At 35.5% G+C, this 24,231-nt stretch overlaps 1 protein-coding gene across 1 annotated transcript in view; it reads left to right on the top strand.

Annotated features, from left to right (window-relative positions):
• LOC134801681 (facilitated trehalose transporter Tret1-like) overlaps positions 1 to 24,231 on the top strand; it is an 86,181-nt gene that overhangs the window by 45,930 nt on the left and 16,020 nt on the right. The window contains exons 2-3 of the mRNA XM_063774294.1: positions 13,448 to 13,718; positions 23,402 to 23,558. Coding sequence (XP_063630364.1) covers positions 13,614 to 13,718; positions 23,402 to 23,558 — 262 coding nt within the window. The 5' untranslated portion in view covers positions 13,448 to 13,613. The remainder of the gene's footprint in view (positions 1 to 13,447; positions 13,719 to 23,401; positions 23,559 to 24,231) is intronic.

The following is a 24,231-nucleotide window of genomic DNA, read 5'->3' as shown; positions in this document are numbered from 1 at the left end:
GCTAGCTTTCCACATACTGAGTTTATATGAGATTTCCATGATAATGTTGGATCTAAGTTGAAACCAAGTAGTTTCACATGCTGTACACTGTCAATGATTGTGCCGTTTGATAAAGGTATATTTATTTTATTAGCGTCAGTTTGACGAGTGTTAAATTTCATTATATTTGTCTTTTCAGAGTTTAGTTTAAGTCCATTAATTCTAAACCACCACTCCAGTTTCTGTAGGATCATGCTTATTTTATTAGTTAATTTGTCATCACATTCATCATTTACAATAATTGTCGTGTCATCTGCGTATAATATAATTTCTCCGTCTATGTCAAGTTTATCAATGTCATTTAGAAATAAGGAAAATAAGGTGTTCCCTAAAGACGATCCCTGTGGCACGCCTATTGTTGTTAATTGTGGCTGTGATCTGTAGTGCTTACCGTTTACTTTTATTTCTACAGTCTGTTGCCTTTCTGATAGGAAAGATTCTAGTAAATGTGCACTTTTGTCTCTTATGCCATATGTTTTCAGTTTAGCCAGCAGCAGGGAATGATTCACAGAGTCGAAGGCCTTCGACAGGTCTAAAAATATTCCTACAACTTTTTGTTTATTCTCTAGACATCGTGTGACACTTTCCACGAATTTCTGTGTCGCCGCTGTTATATGTAATCGTTACATACATATACCTAAGTTAAAGATGTTATCTAGATTCATAAAACCTGGATATAAAACTCTTGCGGTGGTTTCACTGCATAGGTTAGCTGCTACTTATGTTGTAATTTTCTCCTGGCGAGGTTGATATTTAATTACTGGTGCTCGACGCGGTCCCAGAACATGCCATCTTGAAACTTAAGTCATTGTCAATAGAGGTGACAGCAAGGTGTCATCTATTGGGCATTAAGCATGTCGAGCACTAGTACGTTTACCTTATAAAATGAGTTACGCAGAAAAACTCCATTCATGGCCTTTTTATTTATATCTCTCATCATAATCATGAATATGACCTTTTTAGGGTTCCGTACCCAAAGGGTAAAACGGGACTCTATTACTAAGACTCCGCTGTCCGTCCGTCCGTCCGTCCGCCTGTCACCAGGCTGTATCTTACGAACCGTGATAGCTAGACAGTTGAAATTTTCACAGATGATGTATTCCTGTTGCCGCTATAACAACAAATACTAAAAACAGAATAAAATAAAGATTAAAGTGGGGCTCCCATACAACAAACGTGATTTTTGACCGAAGTTAAGCAACGTCGGGCGGGGTCAGTACTTGGATGGGTTTTTTCTTGCCGGTTTTTGCATTATGGTACGGAACCCTTCGTGCGCGAGTCCGACTCGCACTTGCCCGGTTTTTGATCCAATGCTGGTTCAGACATTTTCTCTCTTCATCTACCTACTCTCGGCGAGCTCGTGCCCATTTCATCCCTACTACATATAGGTATCTAAAAGCACGTTGCCGGAAATCTTGACAGGTCTAGTCATAACTGCAATCAATCGCAACTGCACTACATATTGCACATATCACAAGAAAAACATCCCAAGCGCATACAGCACTCACTACCTTCCGACACTCAGGCAGTAAGGTTGGGTGCCGTCTTCACGCAAGTAAATGAGTAATCATGAACCATATTGCTTTGAGATATGGGTTATTTAAGGTCAGTCAAGATGAACACGTGCTTGGTCTGCATTTGTTCCTAGACACGTGAGGAGTGTAATCACAGATGTAGTAACAAATTGGATAAACGACCGGTTAGGAAGTTTATATCTGAGCGATTCGCGAAGCTTGCTGTCTCGTTTGCTAAAGCGTGTGTGATGGGCCTTCGATCACGCATAGTTATGAATCTTGGAGTCACTTTAGTGCTTATATGTATAACTAAACTTCTCTACACACAAAATCTGGAATTGTCGTTAGTTCTCAACATTTTTTTAATGTAGAAGTTTTATTAAAGCTTACCACAAAAATCCGTCATTAATACACAAGCCGGGAGATCAGCGTATCGCGTCGTTCTGTCGCTCATTACAGCCGAGAGCGGTAATGATGCCGATTAAAATGTCGCGGCTTACAACCCCCGACACGACACGCCATCTTACGACACGACATGGCATTGTTCGGTGATTTGGGTCTGCTGTAGAAAAAGGTTGGGAATATGTCTACAATTCTTCATCATTGGCTTGTAAATATGTAGGGCGGAAGATTCGTTGCAACACTTGCAACGTCCGTGTGAATAAAATTAAAATAATTACACTTCCTAAGATAGCTGTAGAAATCAATTCTTCTTCTTTCTCGTTCCCCATGCTGAGGATCGCGACTACTGCAAAGTGTAAAATTTCTATGAAAATATCACGTTTATAATGACACTACTTCACTTTGTTTTATTCAAATCGGTGCAGTGTTAGCTTAAATTAACTCAACCAACGTGTAGCTTATGACCCCACCGATATTAGAATGATATTGGAATCATATCCTTGACTTGTTCGCACAAGTCTGAGCAGTGCACGTTCGAATTGGCCTGTCTATTAAATCAATTCATATTCATATTCATATTCATATTTTATTTATAATATAAATTACAGGTCAGGCATTTTGTAAACATAATCAATAGGCCGTTTATTTTCAAGTAACCGTCTCAATTCATGAAATTAATGGAAATTCCCCAACAAGAGATCAGCAGACCTCTCACGGAAGACCCTTGGGGTTGACCTACCTATCACTTGACTGTAACGTACGACTTGTTCCACAGGTGTATTCTGATTTTAGTAATAATTTATGAATTAGATCTGGATTAGTTATGGATCAGATTTGTCAGTGTCAAAAGTGACATTTCTTCGACCAAAAACGTTACTTATAAGTTATAACTAATCCAGATCTAATTCATAACCTGTTATTAAAATCAGAATACGCCGGCCAGTCTCAAGAGGACTATATACAAATACGACCCTAGGGCGATCCTCAGTGTTAGACAAACTACCTAACACGTCGTGCGTTGTCTTGGTTTCAAATTTGTGTATTGTTTACGTGAGTGGGTTCGTTTAAGTTAAGCCTTAAGTGAAACATATCTGGAAATTTCACTAAGAAACTTTGTGAAATGTTCATATTAGATGAACTACTAGTATATTGGTTTAACTTGACGTGTGATATTTACTACGGTTTTGGATCTAAAATTGCCGACAGTGACTCATTATTTATGATAATCTATTTCTGATAAACTCAAAAGCAGTGGATAAGTTGTACACTTTAAGTGTAATTTAGATATAAACTATAAAACAATTTAAAACACAGGATTTTTTGGATTTTAAAGGACACGATATGTGTGTTTACTGAATTTATAAGTGAAATTAGTGGTTATTTAATTAGTGATATAAAGGAATTATTAGTAACCTGAAATCTAAACTCAAGTGTTGAACGTGCAGTGCGTTTACGTATATACCTACTGTGTAAGTATTATCTTTATTTGATTACTAGGTAATTACTGATTTTACTTCATTGATCTGTTAGAATGTGAAGAAATAATTTAGCTTTCTGTATTTTGGTTGTCGTTACAGTTCATAATTATGTACACTCATGGACAAATTTAAAGGAACGCAAAAAAAAGTTTAATTACTAATTTTGAAATTACTTTAGGTGCTGTAATCAAGTAATTAAACCTTTTTTTTTGCGTTCCTCTAAATTTGACCATGAGTATAAATAGTTTAGTAGGTAGGTAGGTACGCGAGAAATACATTGAATGAACGATTCTTTATATCATTGAATAATTTTACGGTTTAGACTCACTTGTTTTTAGTCACTCGCGCGACATGTTTCGGAGAGCCTAGGTCTCCTTTCTCAAGCACTAACAGTGCGAGCAGCGTTCACGACGGCCGTGTATCGTTAAATTCGATTCTTTATAAATTAAAAAAAATACATCGTACATTGTAAAGGGCACCGTATAAAGATGTAACTAGTCGATACAAGCTCTGGCAGGCAATTTGCCGATGTATCTTTTCTTAATAACACTGAATATCCCCTAAAAAGAAAAAAAAACCGAGATCGCATCTCAGGCGATATAATATGGTAGTTAATGGGTGTTTAAAATAATAACATGAGTCGGGGCTATATTTTGCAAGGAAAACTAGACGAAATGAAGTTTTATGGTAATGTTACTGGCTTGGAATTTACAACATATCTATGTTGTAAATTTTGTCGTACTATATGGAAATGGATGCTAGGGCGGATGGGAAAACCGAAATAAATCACGTAGTAACATTTGACCTATTTTGGCTTTTTTAAAGTAAGAAGCTTCCGTTTTTTGTGTAGTATTTAAAATGGAGTAACTGTGGGAAATTTTGGGGTTTGATAGTTTTAAAACGGTCATAATTTTCTCAAACTGTTCGTGCAACAAGTTAGATTATTCTTAATTTTTGTTTACCTACTGGCAGAAAACACGCATAAAAATATTTTTTGGTTTAAAACCTGAAATTACAAAGGCGTCCCTATATTTCAAAGTTGGTTTTACAGGTTTGGGTACCAGTATTTTAATTTGTATAGTAATAAATTATAAAATAAGCATTATTTTTTGGGACTCTGTTAATAACTCCATCTTCCCTTCCGCCGCATTTCACTTCACTTCCCCAACCCATAACAGCCGTAAAACCATTTAATTAATGCATCGTCTGAATGGCTCGTAAACTAGTAAACAAACATGCACGCATGCACTATTGTGCACGTCGTAAATCTGCAGTATCGCTTCCGCGTTGTGATAGCGAGTGTAGCGACCAATTTTTATTGTGATCACAGCCTGGTGATTTGAATATTTTGAATGTATCGGACAGTCCTTGAAACGCTAAAAAAATACGTTTGCAATACGATTGATGCAAAAATATTTGAAAACGAAAACGTAAGATTTTCTTCTTAATTCTTTATTGGGAAACAAATTTATGGCATTTTTTTTTACTATTTCGATACTTGATTGCTGGACTTTGCTAATTTTGTATCTATCGCCATCGTTACCTGCTAGACTTTATAAGTTAAACCATAGAAAAAAAAGCTTAGAGTGTGTGTGTGTGTGTGATATGGATAAAAACCATTTATAATATTTTTTATGCAAACTTTGTGAAAATTTACCTATTTATGATCTTAGGAAGTATCAACTTTTAAGCAAGTTTTAAATGAGCGATTAAAAAAAAATTAGTTTCTTACATTTCATTCATGTCTTCAAAATATTGACTTCTTGGGCTCATTTTACTCAGAATGATTCGTACATTCACGCCCTATACATGAAAAAATGATTCCCAAAATTTTGTATGAAAAAATAATTTTCCAGTGCGTCACATTAATACAAATAAAAAAAATCATACAAAAATGTGACGATCTGGAAAGGAAATCTTGGGACACATTTTTTCATGTATGAGGCGTGAATGAACAAATGATTCCGAGTAAAATGAGCCCAAGAAGCCAATATTTTGAAGACATGAAATATATATTTTTTGGAAAACGCTCAAATAATAAGTTTTATTTACCATACAATTTATTATTATTATGAAGTAAGGAAAGCCATATGCCTACTCTTAACTTAATTATATCTCTATGATTAAACAAAGATTAGTCAACCTGAGTCTAGGAGCATTTTAGTTTATTTTATGTAGGTAGATAGTCTGTACGCCTATGACATTTTTTAAAAATAGTACAAAATATCTAAATGCGTAAATCACAATTCAAAAATACTCCAACGGCATTGGCCTCGACAGACACACAATGCCAAGTGTATTACTAATATCTAATAGTCACAATGAACTCGGCCTAGGTGTTTACTATTTTTAAAATATTTTTTTGTATTGACGCCACAAAATCAATCGGCAAATCAACTCTCGCTCAGCAATTGCGTGCTGCTTAGAGTATTACGCTCAATTTAATTTCAGTACCATTTCGGTACAGTCACCTGCAATAATATGTTACACAACAAAGGCCGCAAACATATCTGACACGATCTTATTTGTAGAGCAATAAGAGCGTGTCACATATTTTTGCCGCCTTCGAAGAGGAACATATTATTGCGGGTGACTGTACCTTGTCACAGTGACAATAGTATGAGGTAGCAACTTTCATATTGATTGTCACTGTGACAAGGTCCGAAATGGTACGGAAATTAAATTCTTTGACTGTACTTATCAATGGCGGCGTCTTAAACATATCCATATCTGCTGGGCAAGTAAATTAGGAGCTAATTAGGCACGGTTTTTAGGGTTCCGTACCCAAAGGGTAAAACGGGACCCTATTACTAAGACTCCGCCGTCCGTCCGTCCGTCCGTCCGTCTGTCACCAGGCTGTATCTCACGAACCGTGATAACTAGACAGTTGAAATTTTCACAAATGATGTATTTCTGTTGCCGCTATAACTACAAATACTAAAAAGTACGGAACCCTCGGTGGGCGAGTCCGACTCGCACTTGTCCGGTTTTTTTCTTAGAAACTGTAGGATACGATGGATAATAGGTAATCCGGTGGAACTAAAAGTCTATGGACCCATCCCTACTGGTATCTATTTCCCACCATAGGGTGGCACAAAATTACGTCCATAAAAAAATTTTAAAAATTTTTTTTCACTCACTTGAATTATAACTGTACTAGCCTCTACCTGTGACGTTTGTTTTGCGTAAAATCTGTTGAACTTAGCCAGTTTTTAGATATCATCGTAAAACATTCAAAACAAAAACTCCCATAAAACTTTCTAAATTTTTTCCTGCCTAAATATTTTTCTAATTTCTATAGAAAAAGTAAATTTTTATTGTTACTTTCAAGTGACACCTTTGTGAATGTTGTAAGAGCTTTATAATAAGTTACGCTATATAGATAAGTTACACTTGTTTGCAATCATTGTGGTATAAAAAACTTTTATGGCATTGTAAACCAATGGCGCCAAGTCTGACCAGACTTAAAAACAAACACCCCTTTTGTTTACCCTTAACTGTGTATTGTTTACCCTTAAATGTTTATTGTTTACCCTTAAATCAAAGCCTGTCAAATGGTATCGATAGCGCTTATACTAAGCTGACAGCTTGACAAACGCTGAAGTAACGCATGCGTTTGTACGTCCACACCAGTGGTTGCATCATTGTGTCTTCACACTTACGTTCGTCTTTTTTCAAGAACTACTTACTGCCTATTCATATTTAATTACACAAACGGGTCTAGCGCGATATAATTTCATTGTTTTTACCTTAAATTCCGACGTTTCAGCTGAGTTGCACCAGCTGTGGTCACGGAAAGACTGACGTCCCAGCAAATGTCAACGGAGATATAAATAAAACACCACTAAACTACCCGAAATTAGTTTATAAAAATGTTCGGGGTAGACAAAGAAATTGCAGCTACCCGTTAAAGAACAATAAACAGTAAACATTATAACAATAAACATTAAACTCTAACAGGTAGCTGCAATTTCTTTGTCTACCCCGAACATTTTTATAATAGGGAATTCGTATGTACTTTCATTGAGCATAAAGAAAAGCTTCTTAAATGTTATTGTTTACATGAGAGGGAACCGTTTATAAATTATGACATTCCTTTTTTATTTCTATGGTGAAAGATAAATTATACAGGGTAAAAATTTTAGAAATTTAAAGAGACACAAATGAACTGCCTTAGTGTGAACATACGTGCAATCAACAATCAAGGGATACATTATTTATATTTAGAATTTCTAATTGCCTCATTTTTTAACGGATACTTACATTAATGTGCAAAATTAATGAGTTAAAAAAGCGACATTAATAGATTTCGAAGTGTCTGTAGGCTACCTTATCCGCTTACGTTAAAGCGGGCAGAAAATTTGTTTGCAGAACGTGGTTTAAAACGTAGATGAGAACCTGCTAGGTTAGGTTAGGTCTTAGGTTCTTGCGGTGAACCGCCTTGATAAAAAGAATGATAGATTAAACATATTTAATGGCTACAGCAATGCGGCCTCGACTGCAACCCAATTTGTCAAGAAACTCGCAACTGCATTCGTAATTCGAATGTAACCTTTAACTTCAATCGTCAAACGCTGTCAGCTGTCATAATCATAAGATCATAAGATCATAAACCTCGACTAAATATATGTATTTGTTATGGCGCCCTGACCCGAATGTTACTCTGTATAAATAGCATAGACGGCCTTCCGCCGAGCGCATTTCCTTGAAGCGATTCCAATAGGAGTTGACAAAAATATACAGGTTGACTTTTTAAATGTTACTATTTTCACGTTTCCGGATTGGATGACAATAAATATTTTTAAATATAACTTAAATAATTTGTAATGAGTTTTACAAGGAATGCATGTTCCATGAAATTCTTCCTTTTTAATAATGAAATATATATAAAAAAAAATTAAAAAATAAAAACAATAAGCTTATTTCCACCGATATACCCAATTTACAGATGCAAAAGTGCATACCGCCTTCATGAATAGAATTCATTCATTAAGTGGGTATGGACTTTTGCCGCTCGCTGTACCATCTCTATCTAATGTTAGTAGGAATTTTAACGCATATGCCTAACGTCAAAATAGCATGTTATATATTTTTTAAATAATTGCCTGCACTAATGCAATTATAACTATTGCAACATATATTATTATTTATTAAGTTACGTCTAAGTTTTAAATGTGTCATAGTTTGTATATGTAATTACATTATGTGCTTGTAATCTAATATTTAGTATAAATACGTTTACGTAGAGCAAACAGTCGTTACTGCGCTCAGATTAATGATATTTACTCGGGAAATTTGTTTACCAAACTATTTATTTTGTCCGGCGTCATATAATATAGCAGTATGCCAAAGTATACCTATTCACACAGTTGCTTAATCAGTACCTACTTCAACTATTTAACTACTTTGACGGCCTTAAAGTAGCAATGTTTTTTAACAAACGTGTACTTTCAGAGTTACTGAGGTAAAATGTTAAAACCCGCGCGATTGGCAAATCTTTGTTCCCTTTTAATTTCTTAGCTTTTAGGCCCCCTCCACACAGCGTGTTTCATACATTTTGGTTGATCCAATGTCGATATTTTCTTTGGAAAATCCAGCAATTTTTTCCAGATGTCGGGGTTGGTTCGACTGAAAAATTAGCTCGATTTAGCGAGTAGAATCGAGCCCTGCATTTAAGCCCCATGGTGGGAGACACACTGTATAATGTGGACTATTAAGGAATTGTATTCGCTCAATTGGCTGGCGTTGCAATTGGCTTAGAATTTTGACATGCCCACGCAGAAAAAGTTGGTTAATTCACATTTTAAATAATAAAATAATATCATAGTTGAAACACTGCTTTAACTCATCAACGAAAAAGGTTCTAAGCAATATTTATAAAATTAGGTATTACTACACTCTAGGGGGAGGCCCATATCCGCTTGCATCAATAAGTGTTAACAATACTGTGATATATTATGTTACTTTATAATATACGTGTGTCACTATACTGCATGGCAAAATCCCATAAGTATTTTTTAAAGAACAATCGTGAGATTTTGTATGAAAAAGATTTATTTAAAACTTGTAAAGTATAAGTATTAAGTGTCATTTTGTATGGGATTTTAAGTTTCCAAAACGTCCCGCTTGGCGCGGTGTTCAAAATCCCATACAATAATATAGACATAAAGCAAACGCGAACGCTCGTCATGCTATCGAATGAAATTAAATTGCGGGCATCTTTCTCTGCCACTCTAATTACGCCTTCATTGGAGTAAAAGAGAAAGATCCCCGCAATTTGCGAATTTCGGTTTTGGCGGTAGGCCCCCAGGCCTCGGTCGTTCACGAGCGGGTGAGAACGACTTGGACCTACGGCCCGATTCGGACTTCAAGATACGTCAATACGTAAGAACTTTAAGTTATTGTATTTAGACGTGATGTCCGTTTATCTCTAAGCTCCATGTTTACATTGAATAGAACCGTATGTAGAGAAAAGGCCTATTAAGGAAACACAATTTATAAAATTACAAGTTAAGACAAACTTAAACTATTGTACATAACACAATAAGTCGTTAAATGTACTATTTACTTTTGCTTACGTTTGGAAAATTCATCATAGTCGTAGTAAATTGTTTAAGATTTTAAGAATCTATTGTAAGATTGTAAGAATATTGTCTGTGGAGTTATCTTCTTTATTGTTTGTTATCTCTCTTGAATTCCTTTACGTTTCCTTTATTTTCTTATAATATATGCTTTCCTTGAGCACTGCTTTCTAAAACTATGGTTTGCTTAATACAACAATTGGCAGTAAATATTCTACACACTGCCTAGAAAAGGTAAGCTTTAGCACCTTGGTCGTAAAAGTGCTTAAAACAGTTCTAGCAACGCTTACAATGCAAAGCTTTTAAGCTCGGGAAGGCTTTTTTTCAGGAAGGAGGCCTATTTGACTTGGCTAAGGATCTTTTGTACCTGACACTTTAACTACTTACATTTTACACTAAAATAACCAGATTAATAGGCAAAGTCAGCCTTATCGCGAAACAACGATTTCTTCCAGGAAACCTACAATGTTTTTACAATATTACTAATTTTTTATACTTTCTATAATTTCTATAATTTTCAAATGGTCTCACGTCGTATATTATAGCTATGTATGTATATGTATTTGCAAAAATAAGCTGACGCAAAGTGTAACTTGTGAAAAAATTAATAATTTTCACTTATATACTTTTGCAAGCCAAGCATTTAAATAAAATTCTGAATATCCGGGGAAGTACACAACAATACACTTTTTATGGATAATATTTAGTTACTGTCACTTTAAATGCATATAAAAGAAAAACCAAGTAAATTGCATCCTTAGCCGTATACCATCATTTGCGTCATCCCAATATATTTCACCGTGCGCACTTCTTTTGTTTTTATAGGGCATTGTCTCCACGCCCAAGTAACATAATAGCGTAAGTCACAAAAACCAATTATCGTGGTTTTCTCGAGGAACTTTATATACATTATAGAGTTCTCCAAAAAAGCAGTCTACAGGTTTCTAAAGGGTCAGTAACGCGTATGTAACACCAAGAAGAGTAAACGTCAAACGGGCGGTATGCTTGTTTGCCAGCATCGTAGTATAAAAGTAAGATTTCCCACGTAGTTTTACAACTGGTAGGGTCGTAATTTTACAAACGTGTCCTCTAGTAGGTACCTAGACTCACGCGAGCTTAAACTTTTACAACCTAACCAATGAAACAAATTGCCACGTAGTACACACGTGTAACACGTGGCGCATAACGTGTGTACTCGTAAGACCTGACGTATCCTGTCATAATGTCCTGTGACATGTTAGTTTTACGGCGCTGTAACAGGCTGAGAAAAGACGGCGCGCTTATGTCTCAGCAATCTTGGACTTGCAGATAGGGAATGCAATAACCGGCCAAACTTCATAACCGGTTTCGGTTACGGTTATGCCCGAAAAATAACCGAATATCGGTTATAATCGGTTACGGTTATTTTAGACGAAAAATTATAAATTTACAATGAAGTAATTAAAAAAATACAAAAATCTTTGTTTTAGTACCTACAGTATTAGGGAATGTGAGTAAAAGTCTTCGTTTTTTAATAAAACACACCAAATACAGTAAAAGTGAAATATTACCTTGAACGTGATACAATATTCAATAAAAATATTTCATAAATAAGGAAAGTAAATTTGGTATATTTTTGTTATTAAAGTCCACGAATGACAAAAATTATAGTCACAGGCGTCACAGCCAAAAATGGCAGGATTTTGTAGTCACTTGATGATAAAAACATACAATTTAAGTCATAAATAAATAACCGAAAATAAACGTAACCGGTTATTCGAGTTTCCAATATTCGGTTATGAAATTTTGTCAAAATATTCGGTTATAACCGAATATTTCGGTTACGGTTATAACCGATTTGCATTCCCTACTTGCAGATGTTAAAGTCGTGAGAATCAATTTAAAGTAAGAAAATTGCCACTTTATAGAGATATAAAGACTTGTCTCCCGAACGTGAAAAATAACGATGAGTATGCAGCTCATTTAACTAATGCATTGTTTTAAATATTTTTAATTTGCCGCTGTAAACGAGAGCTTTTTTGCATTATCTTGCTGCTAAGTACCTATCGTGTCCATAAATTCCTTAACTCATACTGATACCACGTTAGAGTAACTTGAAATGACATATCAAATACGTCGGCACAATTAGTCTTTTATCCGGTAATGTTAATGGTCGCGCGCGCGTTTTCTGAGGAATTTCCTTCCGCGGATCCTCCGGTTAGCGGCGGGCCTACCGCGAACGCCGAAGATCGCAAATTGCGGATATTTTTCTCTGTCACTCTAATTATGCCTTAATTGGAGTAAAAGAGAAAGATGTCCGCAATTTGCGAACTTCGGTATTCGTGCTAGGCCCTCTGCTGTGGAATGAACTCCTGGCCGTGGTTTTCTCATGGGACTACAACATTGTACCTACAGGTCCTAACAATCGTCCGGAATTACAAAGGTCCATAGATTGTATCAACCACTAACGATGAGGCAGGCAGTACGCTTGTTTGCTACTTACGAGGCATTAAATTGAGAAATACTTAATATCTAATTTAAGCTTTACAATAATAATATTTCCTTAAATAAAAAAAGTTACGTAAACTCACGTTGTAACGTTGCAATTATTCAATAACTGTAGGTAATTCTAATATCTAATAATAATAAAAAAGGCGACCGCTATCGCCTATCCGCTATTAAGAATTACATATAGACATCTCTATGGTAGAGAATAACTGATTTTTCAAGCATGAAATTGTTTGAAACAGAAAAGGCAATGGTGAGGAAGTTTTTGATAGGTACTTTATAACTGAGGAAGTAAAAATGGACAGTTGTGTGGTTTTGCCATCGCGCTGATGGCGTCTCGAACAATTGATTGTTTTGATGGATAATCAGCGGGCGTCACTCAGTGACATCTGCGGCTTCTTCACACGCGGTTCTGCCGAGAAAATAGACTTTTGTGGGTTATGTGGTTATTCAACTCTAACGTGAATTTCATTAGAGCACGCAATGATACAAAACAGATATAAATAGAAAAATTTTTCGTCAGTGTTCTTTACGTCTTATAATTTTTACTCGTGTATTAAAAACCGATTAGGTGAAATGCCAACTTTTTTTAATTTTACATTTATTGCAATTTTTTTAAAATATCGTGCGAATTAGCTCACTTTCTACTTGTCTAGTGATATCATGCGATCAAACTCATGCTCGTACGTACCAATAAAGTTTCTTCTAATATATGTTCCAAATAGTTATCATGTGATATTTACTGGCCTCTATCTTTTTTTTCCATAATAAAGAAAATTAAAATATGAGAAGCTATTAATCCCAATAGTAAGTTCTAGTTACGCCTAGGAACAATGTCAATCGTCTTCGTAAACATGCATGCACTAATTCTAGTGATGCTGTTGAAAAGCAATAAAAAACCGATAGAAAATGATGAAACAACTAACCACACTTTTCTTTGTTTCAGATATCCAACAACATGTGTACCACGTGACAATAAACTCATACATATGTGCCACAAACTGTGCCTACGCTAAATAAACCCATACATATGTGCCTCAAACTGTGCCAACGCTAAATAAACCCATACATATGTGCCTCAAACTGTGCCAACGCTAAATAAAAGCATACATATGTGTGACAAGAAGTTTTTGGCCGCGGAGGAGAAGATGACGTGTCCGGAGTCCAGGATCATGATCAGGTCTAGCGATGGACGGACCAACTATTACAGGACACAGGTTAGTAGATACATTTGATCTAAGCTCAGCGGAGAAGACCGTCTATAAGGGAAGACCGTCTACAAGGTCTTTCGCTGCTTCTAACCCTCGCGTTTGTACACATACTCCATTTACAGAAGGTCGGCAGAGCAGAAGGGAAGAAGTTTTCCCTTTCTGACATGTCAGTGCGACGTACTTATACAAATACGAGAGTCATAGGGCAATGACGGTCTTCCCAGCAATAAAGTTAAATATCTTACATATTCATATATTGTGATCCCTCTAAATTCTAACCCCCTTATTCATAAACGCGCTACAAACTTCAATTAGCTAATAATCGTTTGTCTTTATCTGTCATTTTGACTTATGTATTCAATCAATCAATCAATCAATCAAAATATACTTTATTCATGTAGGCCTAGCAACAAGCTCTTATGAATCGTAATTAATCTTAATCAGAGCAATTTATTGATGTTAATATTATTCCATAATAAAATTGGATTATTATACATAATATCAAATTTAACACTAAGAATTTCACAAAAGGATCGTCAAACATTAAAAAGATTGTACTTATAAAAAAATACTAGTCTAGAATTTCTAGAATAAAATCTAAATGTCAAAAAAAAGCATAAGTAACAAAAGAAGTAGATAGTATTATATCGGAATATCCATTTCCTCATCAATAATCAAATATACCTAATAAATAAATAATCATTTCGAATAACAATTAATCCCACGTTGTAATATCATTCATGTAGTCTTGTGTGGTATAATAAGCTTTAGAAATAAGTTTACGCTTTACATAATTCTTAAATTTATTAATAGATAATTCAGTAATATGGTTTGGAAGTTTATTATAAAATCTTACACAATTACCCATGAATGATTTTTTAATTTTATGGAGCCGAGTGAAGGGCACTGCGAGCTTATGTTTATTTCTAGTATTAATATTATGAATTTCACAATTTTTCCTAAAATTTACAATATTTTTATGTACATACAGAATATTCTCATAGTCTCTCAGAATATTTGTAAGAAAGGGATAAAACATAATTTAACTAAATCAGGCCCGCAAAGTTTAATGAATAAGGGGGTTAGGAATCACTTGAACCTAGCCGTGGCCATACAAATGAAGTTACACTCTCATTTTAAAACGACATATTTTATATTTCCATGTTATATTATCAATAAAAAAAATTATACATGAATTTTGACATGAAAATTCAAGTAACATGCTATTTCTGGTATATTTTTCGTTGCTAGAAATTGTAATTCAAAGAAATTAGAGCGAGTAGAAGGTTAACAGGTACCTTTAGGTACCTAATTTTTATCAACGGAAACTAAACTAGATATAGGTACTTAGGTACCTATGTTAAGTAAATGTTCATGACAAGTTTAATGTAATTTGAGCATATTATTTTAACATGAGAATTGTATGGGAGCGCCTTTTGTCGGCGGGTTCCTGTGACTCTTCTTGCATTTCAATAAGGTTTACCTACGATAACGCGTTATACATAATACGTAGGCGTGACGTTCAAACCGAGATTCGAGCTTTATCACTGAGTTTTTTTTCCGGATGTTTAATTACCTAATAATTATGATCAAAAAATTAGATGACACATGATACCTATATAAAATAACATACCTACTGAGGTACCTACTACTTTTGTTATGAAAATAAATTGTTTATTAAAATGGAACGCGGTTAAAATAATAAAGGAACGGTAACATCACGACAATAACAATTCTCAGTGCTATGTCATTCTCATAATTATAGCACTATTCCATTGTTCGAACATGCAATTTCTGTTATGAGAGTTATGACTATTATGACTATTAGGTAGTACCAAAGAGAATAGATAGTATAGAGGGGTCCTGTCATAGTAAATTTTGTTGTCACAGTGAATTTACTGCTATCTCGATAGATAGCAGTAAATTTACTACTACACACGACTAAAACTCAAACTGAAAACGTATAAAACTATCAAAAAAATGTATATAATTATATAAATAAATGACTTTATTAATTTTATATCATTTTGACCCATCATTCACTGATACCTAATATGTGTTAAAATTGTTAAATATGAAACGGTGTCGTCAACGCCATCTAGCCGAGCATAGGTCAAAGGTGTGTACGCATCTATCCGAGAATGACTTTTTCTTGACTTCCAAGGCACGCTTTTCCTTAGACTTTATTCATTTTATACGGAGTTACATATGTGTTTGGTAGTACTAGTACCTACACGTCTGAGCCCCTAGTGTCATTCGATAGCGTGCGAGCGTTCGCGTTTGCGTTACTTATGTCTATTTTTGTATGGGATTTTGAACAGCGTGCTAAGCGGGACGTTTTGGAAACTCAAAATCCCATACAAAATTAAACTTAACACAATCGCGTACGTCACGTCATGCTATCGAATGAAATTTACACTAGGGATACCTACTGATATGATAATCGAGTAACAGGCGCGTATTCTAATTTTAAATTATAGGATATGAATTCGATCTGGATTAGTTATGGATCGGATCTGTCAGTGTCAAACGTGACATTTTTTTCAACCAAAAACGTCACTTTTGACTGACACATCCGATCCGTATCGAAATCATATCCTATAATTAAGGCGCGGTGTGTAGTAAAATGCGCTTTTTTGTCACCATATTTACAGACTTTTACAAGGATTTCATGCATTATTTTCTAGTATGTATAACTTCAGTCCTTGAACTACGTTATTGCTTGTCAGAAACACGACGGCTCATAATTTTCTCGATAGAATCTTAAGTTGAAAACATGCCTAACACTGTCTTTATTTCCTTATGTTAGAAGTACTACGACGAAAATGTAGATGAAACTTACTTCAGTCGATAGCTTTTAAGTAAATCTTCATTATTGCTTGTCCTTTTATCGAAACGTTAATGTTTTCATTCATCATTTGATGAATTCAACATTTTGCTTACTAAATTACACCCTACGCGGCAATACCTTGCGCCCATTCCTCACGCCAGTACGCCCGTGACCACTGTCGGCGTCGGACCTATGCTAGTTTAGCGGACGTTTCATAAAATGGGTAATCACAGTATAAATATGCAAATATGTTATACACACAATGTTTTTCAACATGCTTACGAAGAAAAGCAAAATAATTCTTAAATACGGTGACATTTCAGACATTCGTCCGTCATATTGTCATTTTATAACAAGTTGGGCAGCAAAGGCACACACCCATCTAACCAATCCGGAATTCAGTCACGAATACGATTGATAAATTGTGTAAACATATTTTAAAAGGCTATAAAATTAATCAAATTGAATAATTTTTAAACATAGATATACAGGATTCAAATATTTTAGACTGGTCATATTTTTCATAATATCGATTTCGCCTGGCAAATCGTATTACTTTTTAAAAACCGGGTTTTTTAACCTAATTAGACCCCGCTGAATCCGAATTTGCCGGTTGCTTGATCGAATTCTTGACCGGAAGTGAGATATTTGATATTAAAGGACCCTTTTTTTTTAGTTTTTCGTAAATAACTCTTAAACGGTGGCGCATAGCAAAACATATTCTATTACATAAGTAATCTGCATAAAATTGCCTACAAGAAAGATTTAGTACAATTTTTTGCTAGGATCAATATTCAAAGAGATATTAACGCGGGAAATTCAATTATAATCACTTCTAAGGTCCCTTTTTTTAGTTTTTCGTAAATAACTCGTAAACGGTGGCCAATATCAAAAAATGTTGTAATACGTTAATAATCTACACAAAATTTTGTACAAAAAAGATTCAGTACACTTTTCGCAGGGATCAATATTTAAAAAGATAATAAAGAAGGAAAGTTAATTATAATAAATTCTAAGGTTCCTTGTTTGTATTTTTTCGTTAATAATTTGAAAAGTATGACTCATTACAAAAAAAATCTTATACATAAATATCAACTTACTCGCTGCTTTGTCTTTTTAGGGTTCCGTACCCAAAGGGTAAAACGGGACCCTATTACTAAGACTTCGCTGTCCGTCCGTCCGTCCGTCCGTCTGTCACCAGGCTGTATCTCACGAACCGTGATAGCTAGACAGTTGAAATTTTCACAGATGATGTATTTCTGTTGCCGCTATAACAACAAATACTAAAAACGGAATAAAATAAAGATTTAAGTGGGGCTCCCATACAGCAAACGTGATTTTTGACCAAAGTTAAGCAACGTCGGGCGTGGTCAGTACTTGGATGGGTGACCGTTTTCTTTTTGCATTTTTTTCCGTTTTTTTTTTTTGCATTATGGTACTGAACTCTTCGTGCGCGAGTCCGACTCGCACTTGCCCTTAATATTGATCCCAGCGAAAAGTGTCCTACATGTTTGTATGAAATTTTATGTTTATTATTTATGTATAAGATTTTTTTTGCTATGAGTCATACTTTTCAAATTATTAACGAAAAACTAAAAACAAGGAACCTTAGAATTTAATATAATTAACTTTCTCTCTTTATTATCTTTTTAAATTTTGATCCCTGCTAAAAGTGTACGGAATCTTTTTTGTACAAAATTTTGTGTAGATTATTAACGTTTAACAAGATTTTTTTATATTGGCCACCATTTACGAGTTATTTACGAAAAACTAAAAAAAGGGACCTTCACCCCCCCTCCCCCCTACACCCTCAGCACACCCGCTAAGCTCGAGGACATTAAGTATGGTTATCTGGACACCACAAGGTATAACTGTGCCAATTTTCAAAATTATACGAATTATTTCCGCATATTTTTTTTTTCTTGAGCTATTAACTAACTCGAATGTCGAAGTAGAAGTGTTTTTTGTCATTACAATCTTTAAATGCTCGACTTTTACTCGTCAATTCAAAATTAGAAAAATAGTAAGTATTACAGTTAGAGTTATAAATTGTTATAATTCTTTCTTGTGAAGACAGCTAATTTTATGTACTTATTGGAGCTATGCATAACTCAATAGTCCCACAAATTATCTTAGCTTTGCTAGCATTCTTCCTTATTTTCACTACCTACTTGCCCGAAATTGACTGCTAGAGTTAGACCAAGTCTGCAACGATTTTGATAGCATAGGCAGTGCAAGTGTTATTCATAATTTCATAGAAGATTGACGTTTAAAATAACACTTGCACTGCGTGTGCAATCAAAATCGTTGCAGATTTTTCTTGGTCTAGCTCTATTACATTTTTAATGTCTATTAGTAAGTACTATTTTTTGTCTCATAATAATTTGGTATCATTTGATTAGATTCTCAGTTTGTCGCGGTATACACTTATATTGTATATAATTAATAATTATTTACACTCACCGTCTTACCTACTACCATTTTTAATTTCATTAAGTACTCATCAAAATTCGAATTTGCTAATAAATCTTATTCAATATTAATTGCCGGAAAAAATCCCGGAACTGACAATTCAGAATACCGATGTCGTCAGAATAAGGACGTAGACGTGCTGCGCGGGAATGGTGCGGTGCGTCGCGCGGGGCGCCCGCCTGCCCCTTCTACCACGCGTCTGCTTCACCCCCTTGAAAACGTAAAACTCGAGTATAAGAGCGCCTTAAAATTAGAATACGCCTGTGATGATACCATCATCATGAAATTTGTATTCAATGCCTCCGTTGGCAGCGTTCAAAATGATTGTATAATTACAGTATTTTAAATACCGTAGCTAAAAAACAGACAGATGCTATTGACATTACCATTACGAATCATGATCTAGAACCGAAAAGCCCCCCAAATAGTCCAAATTGGTCGCACTCCACTCATCCCGCTGACTGACTAACCTGATAACGCGACAATTACTATCGCTCATCTCTGACATAACCGACACAACATGTCACACGCTTCGTCAGCGCGAGCGAGTCGATATCTAGGCTGAGCCAATGTATCGTGACCTTACAATGTATCGGTCTACATCTGAACCCCTAGTGGAAATTTCCAGCTCAGGTAGTCTACCGCGAAAATCGAAACTCTTAATTTTGCGGTAGACCCTCAGAACCACTAGTGTAAATTTTATTCGATAGCGTGACGGACGTACGCGTTTGCGTTAAGTCTCATTTTGTATGGGATTATGAACAGCGCGCCAAGCGGGACGTTTTGTAAACCCAAAATCCCATACAAAATGAGACAACGCAAACGCGTACATCACGTCACGCTATCGAATGAAATTTACACTAGGGGCTCTGAGGGTCTACCGCAAAATTAAGAGTATCGTTTTTCGCGGTAGGCTATCAGTACGGTTACCATCAGTTTGTCACTGACATAAACGCCGTCGAGAACGTAATTTACTTTCTATACATCCCGTTTGCACTAATATGCGAGTGCGAGCGAGATGTATAGAAAGTAAATTACGTTCTCAACGGCGTTTATGTCAGTGACAAACTGATGGTAACCGTACTGAGCTGGTTTTCAAAATTAAGGAGTTTTGCTGACGCTCAAAAGCTATAAAAATGGTTCACTCAAAAACTTGACGTGAACTAGGTACTTATTTAAGTGAGATTCTGAGTAAATTTCAAAATTCGAGTTTAAGACTTCCTCCGAATTTAACGCATTTCGTATAAATCATCAATATAATTAATTGTTAATGGTATGCCTCTTGAAATTTGTTTTAGAAATCGAGTATCAAGTCTCTAACAAGTCTTAAGGGGCCCCTTTAAGCTCAATGTCAACGTTACGACTTAACTCTAAAATATGAGAACTCCAAAAAATCGAGTAAGTACCTTTCTGACAAGATTCGTTTGATCGACTCGATCGCTCTCGTTATGTATGGTATCAGAATGACATCCAAGTGCTTTTACCACTTTAAATATTCATTCATAGAACTCGTAACACCATTGCATAAGGTCGAGGTTCTATCAACGACATCTGACATTGGTATTAAGCTCTGATATAGATAATGGACTGTATGACACGATGATAAGGTCGATTATGGCTTATGAGGGCTAGGTGCGAATGTATGGCAGTGTGCCGGCCGTTGACCTGGCCGAAATGTTACAATCCGAACGCTTTCAGATAAAGTGCCTAGTGATGGGACACTCATAGATTTTTTCCCATTTTTAATTTAAAATTAAAAAGAAAGAATTCTAAATTAAAAATAATTTCGCATCGTCTGTTGACAATATTTAAGACCAATTTGAAGATGTGAACACTTTAGTACTAAAGTCTGTTTTTAAAATTTACGCTTGATGTATCGTAAGCTAATTAACTAGGTATTTTATATAAAATTGCATTATCGAAGAAGTATAAAATTTATAAGTTAATAGGTATTAAAAACGCATATCCCTAGCTTATTGTGATCAAAATTTAAGTGCTATTTATTCATAGTATTGTACTTTATTATCAAACAATAATTGTTTACGGATTTTGGTTTACGTAGTAAGTACCTTAATTTGGTAATTATAACATTGTTATTACTATTTCTATGTCAAAAGCGAATGCCCTCTACAAAGTTGTCGTAGATAACTCAAAACAGTATAAATTAACTGTTATATTTATGGCAAGTGTTCATCATAAATTATTGGCATAATTGTCAAGGTCAAAGCTACGGGTCGCAGTACAAAGGTAGATTGACAGTTATATTGGCAATGAACTGAAAGGAGCGACAGGGAGAGATAGTAGACAGTTGTTTGTAAATAAAGTTTATAATATACATATAATTATTAGGATATGTATGTCATTGTACGTTACATTTTGATTTTACGTACGAAATGTATGAAATAATCGTAAAACGATGTCTAGAAGTTCTGATCAATATAATTTTATTGCATTATAACTGCCCCAAAATTGTTTCAGTAAGTACGTGTTTTCATTTCTAATATGAAAGCGGATTCTGCCTTTGAAAGATATACACATAATAGTAATTTTGTAAAATCGTAGATCACAAAACCTCAATTTCAAAAGCACACCGAATCATACCTACATACAAGCATTTCTAACGCTTTTTTGATTCCCAGTCAGATCATATATTGCATTTTTTATTATCTTTTCTGGAAAACCGTTAATTTAGAAATTAAGACCTCAATAAAAAACTAAGTAGGTAGGTATAACAAAAAAAAATGTCAAATAAGAATTTTAGAATAATCTATGTATATTCTTTACTCTATATCAACACTTATCCCCGCCCTAGCCATTCACACTTCACTACAGGGTGTTGTACTGATCGATTCCGTCCTGTACACACAGCTATATACAGCGTGTTCTTTAAAACGATATATCTTTGTTGCTGTCCGGGTCGGAATTTATGTTTTCGGGTAGTTTAATGGTATAAGTTTTTGAATAACATGTTTTGTTAACAAAACTAAATGTACTTGGTTGTTGTTGTGGTTTCGAAAAAGGTGCGATAAATTTAAATGTTATTGAAATAGAGATGGTATTTATGACGCTTTTATTCTCCATTCTCTGTATATTTATATATTTGTTATAGGTACATATTTGTGTATACAAATTGATAAATGTGCAAAGTAAGGTGCCATCACCAATATAAAATGTAAACCACAAATTTATATTTCAACAGAAGTCAAAAACTTATTTTATAACAAATTCAACTAGGTTTTACCTACATGGGGTAAGAAACACAATGGAACTTGGGGCAGGAAAAACACTTCTTGTAGGGAATCCTCAGACAGTTCCTAGCAAAATCCGTGTGTGTGGTGTGTTCCGAGCAAAATAAACTATGTTTGTCTGACCCCACATTACCTTAAATAGAATAATTGCTAAAATGCTCGCTTGGACATGTTGCAAAACTCGTAAATGATACATATGTTAATTATTTATTTTGTAAAGTAATACTTAGAATTTATTGCTGACGTTTATAGCTTTTACGAGCCATATAATTGTCTCTTTATCTAGTCATCATACTTTGTTACGTACATTGGACGTTTCATAATATAATGCGTCATTTAAAGTATACCTACTCGTATCTTGACTCACAATGGGCCCATTTCTTAAACGGTTTTAGACTAATATTATGATGAACCAATAGGCGTGATTTGATATTTCGTAGACTAATAACTACTCGCGATGAATGATGGGCCGTATGATAGTTCTGTTCCTTCAAGTCTCTTTTGGTTGGACTTGGGTAATTTTAAATAAATACATAACTGAAGATATATGTCTAAAATTGTGTTACAGCTTTTTGTGACAGCTACTCAATATAAATTAACTATCATAGGGACCATTGAAGAAATGGGCCCCAAGAGTGCCACAAGTTTAATGTGTGTGCATATTGAGCATTATGATAAAAAAAACCGGGCAAGTGCGAGTCGGACTCGCGCACGAAGGGTTCCGTACCATAATGCAAAAAAAAAACAAAAAAAAAGCAAAAAAAAAACGGTCCCCCATCCAAATACTGACCACTCCCGACGTTGCTTAACTTTGGTCAAAAATCACGTTTGTTGTATGGGAGCCCCATTTAAATCTTTATTTTATTCTGTTTTTAGTATTTGTTGTTATTGCGGCAACAGAAATACATCATCTGTGAAAATTTCAACTGTCTAGCTATCACGGTTCGTGAGATACAGCCTGGTGACAGACGGACGGACGGACGGACGGACGGACGGACGGACGGACGGACGGACGGACGGACAGCGAAGTCTTAGTAATAGGGTCCCGTTTTACCCTTTGGGTACGGAACCCTAAAAATAGCGTTTCTCTCCGAAAGTGTACCCTTATATTTGTAATTTTCATTCTTGCTTTCCCCCAGATCCTGGCAGCTCTGGCAGTGTCCCTCGGGCCCTTCGCCGCAGGGCTCAGCAAGGGGTACATGTCTCCCGCCATCGCGTCGCTACAGGATACGAAACCTGGCGGCTTCGCTGTGAGCGACCAGCAGGCTAGTTGGATCGCTAGCTTAAGTTTATTAGGTAAGTCTATCTATGTATCTATTGGCCAAAAAGTTCTCTGTTAAACACATGCCTCCCTCGATCTGCATTGATACAACCGGCATCCAGTGGTTTTTTTTATGATATCCGTCCATATTGTAGGACCGCAAAGCCTGGCATGCCTCAATGCAAATCCATTATTTCGTGGTGTTACTTGGATCCTTCGTAGCAGGCCTCATGTCGCCCGCAATCGCTTCCTTACAAGACACAAAACCTGGTGTCGTCGCGGTAAGCGACCAACAGACTAGTCGGATAGCTTGATATTGAGTTCAGTCTATCTATCGACACAAGAATTCACCAAAAACATTACTAGCATGTTAAATCCCTTGTTATCTGAAAAGTTTGGCACTCTTATAGCTGCAGTATGTTTTATAGTGCTCTTTTACTAAGCACCACATGCGTAAAAACATTGAGGACCATAATTTATGTCCAGCGAAATGGCGTATTAAGCGTGATAATTAAAAACATATACGGTTCACATGTTGCACCGCCATTAGCAATGGTCGGTGCAGGGTGCGGGATATTGCTGTTATGCTGTTTTGCGGCGTAATGCTGAAACGGCGTTTAATCTGCGTTTTTACTGCGTTTTCGTGATTGTGCGTTTGAATCCTGAGGGCGTACCGCGAACACCAAAGTTCGCAAAATGCGGGCATTC

The sequence above is a fragment of the Cydia splendana genome, chromosome 2 (assembly GCF_910591565.1).
Source record: "Cydia splendana chromosome 2, ilCydSple1.2, whole genome shotgun sequence".
In the NCBI taxonomy this organism is placed as follows: domain Eukaryota; kingdom Metazoa; phylum Arthropoda; class Insecta; order Lepidoptera; family Tortricidae; genus Cydia; species Cydia splendana.
This window is presented reverse-complemented; position numbering and strand designations above follow the sequence as displayed.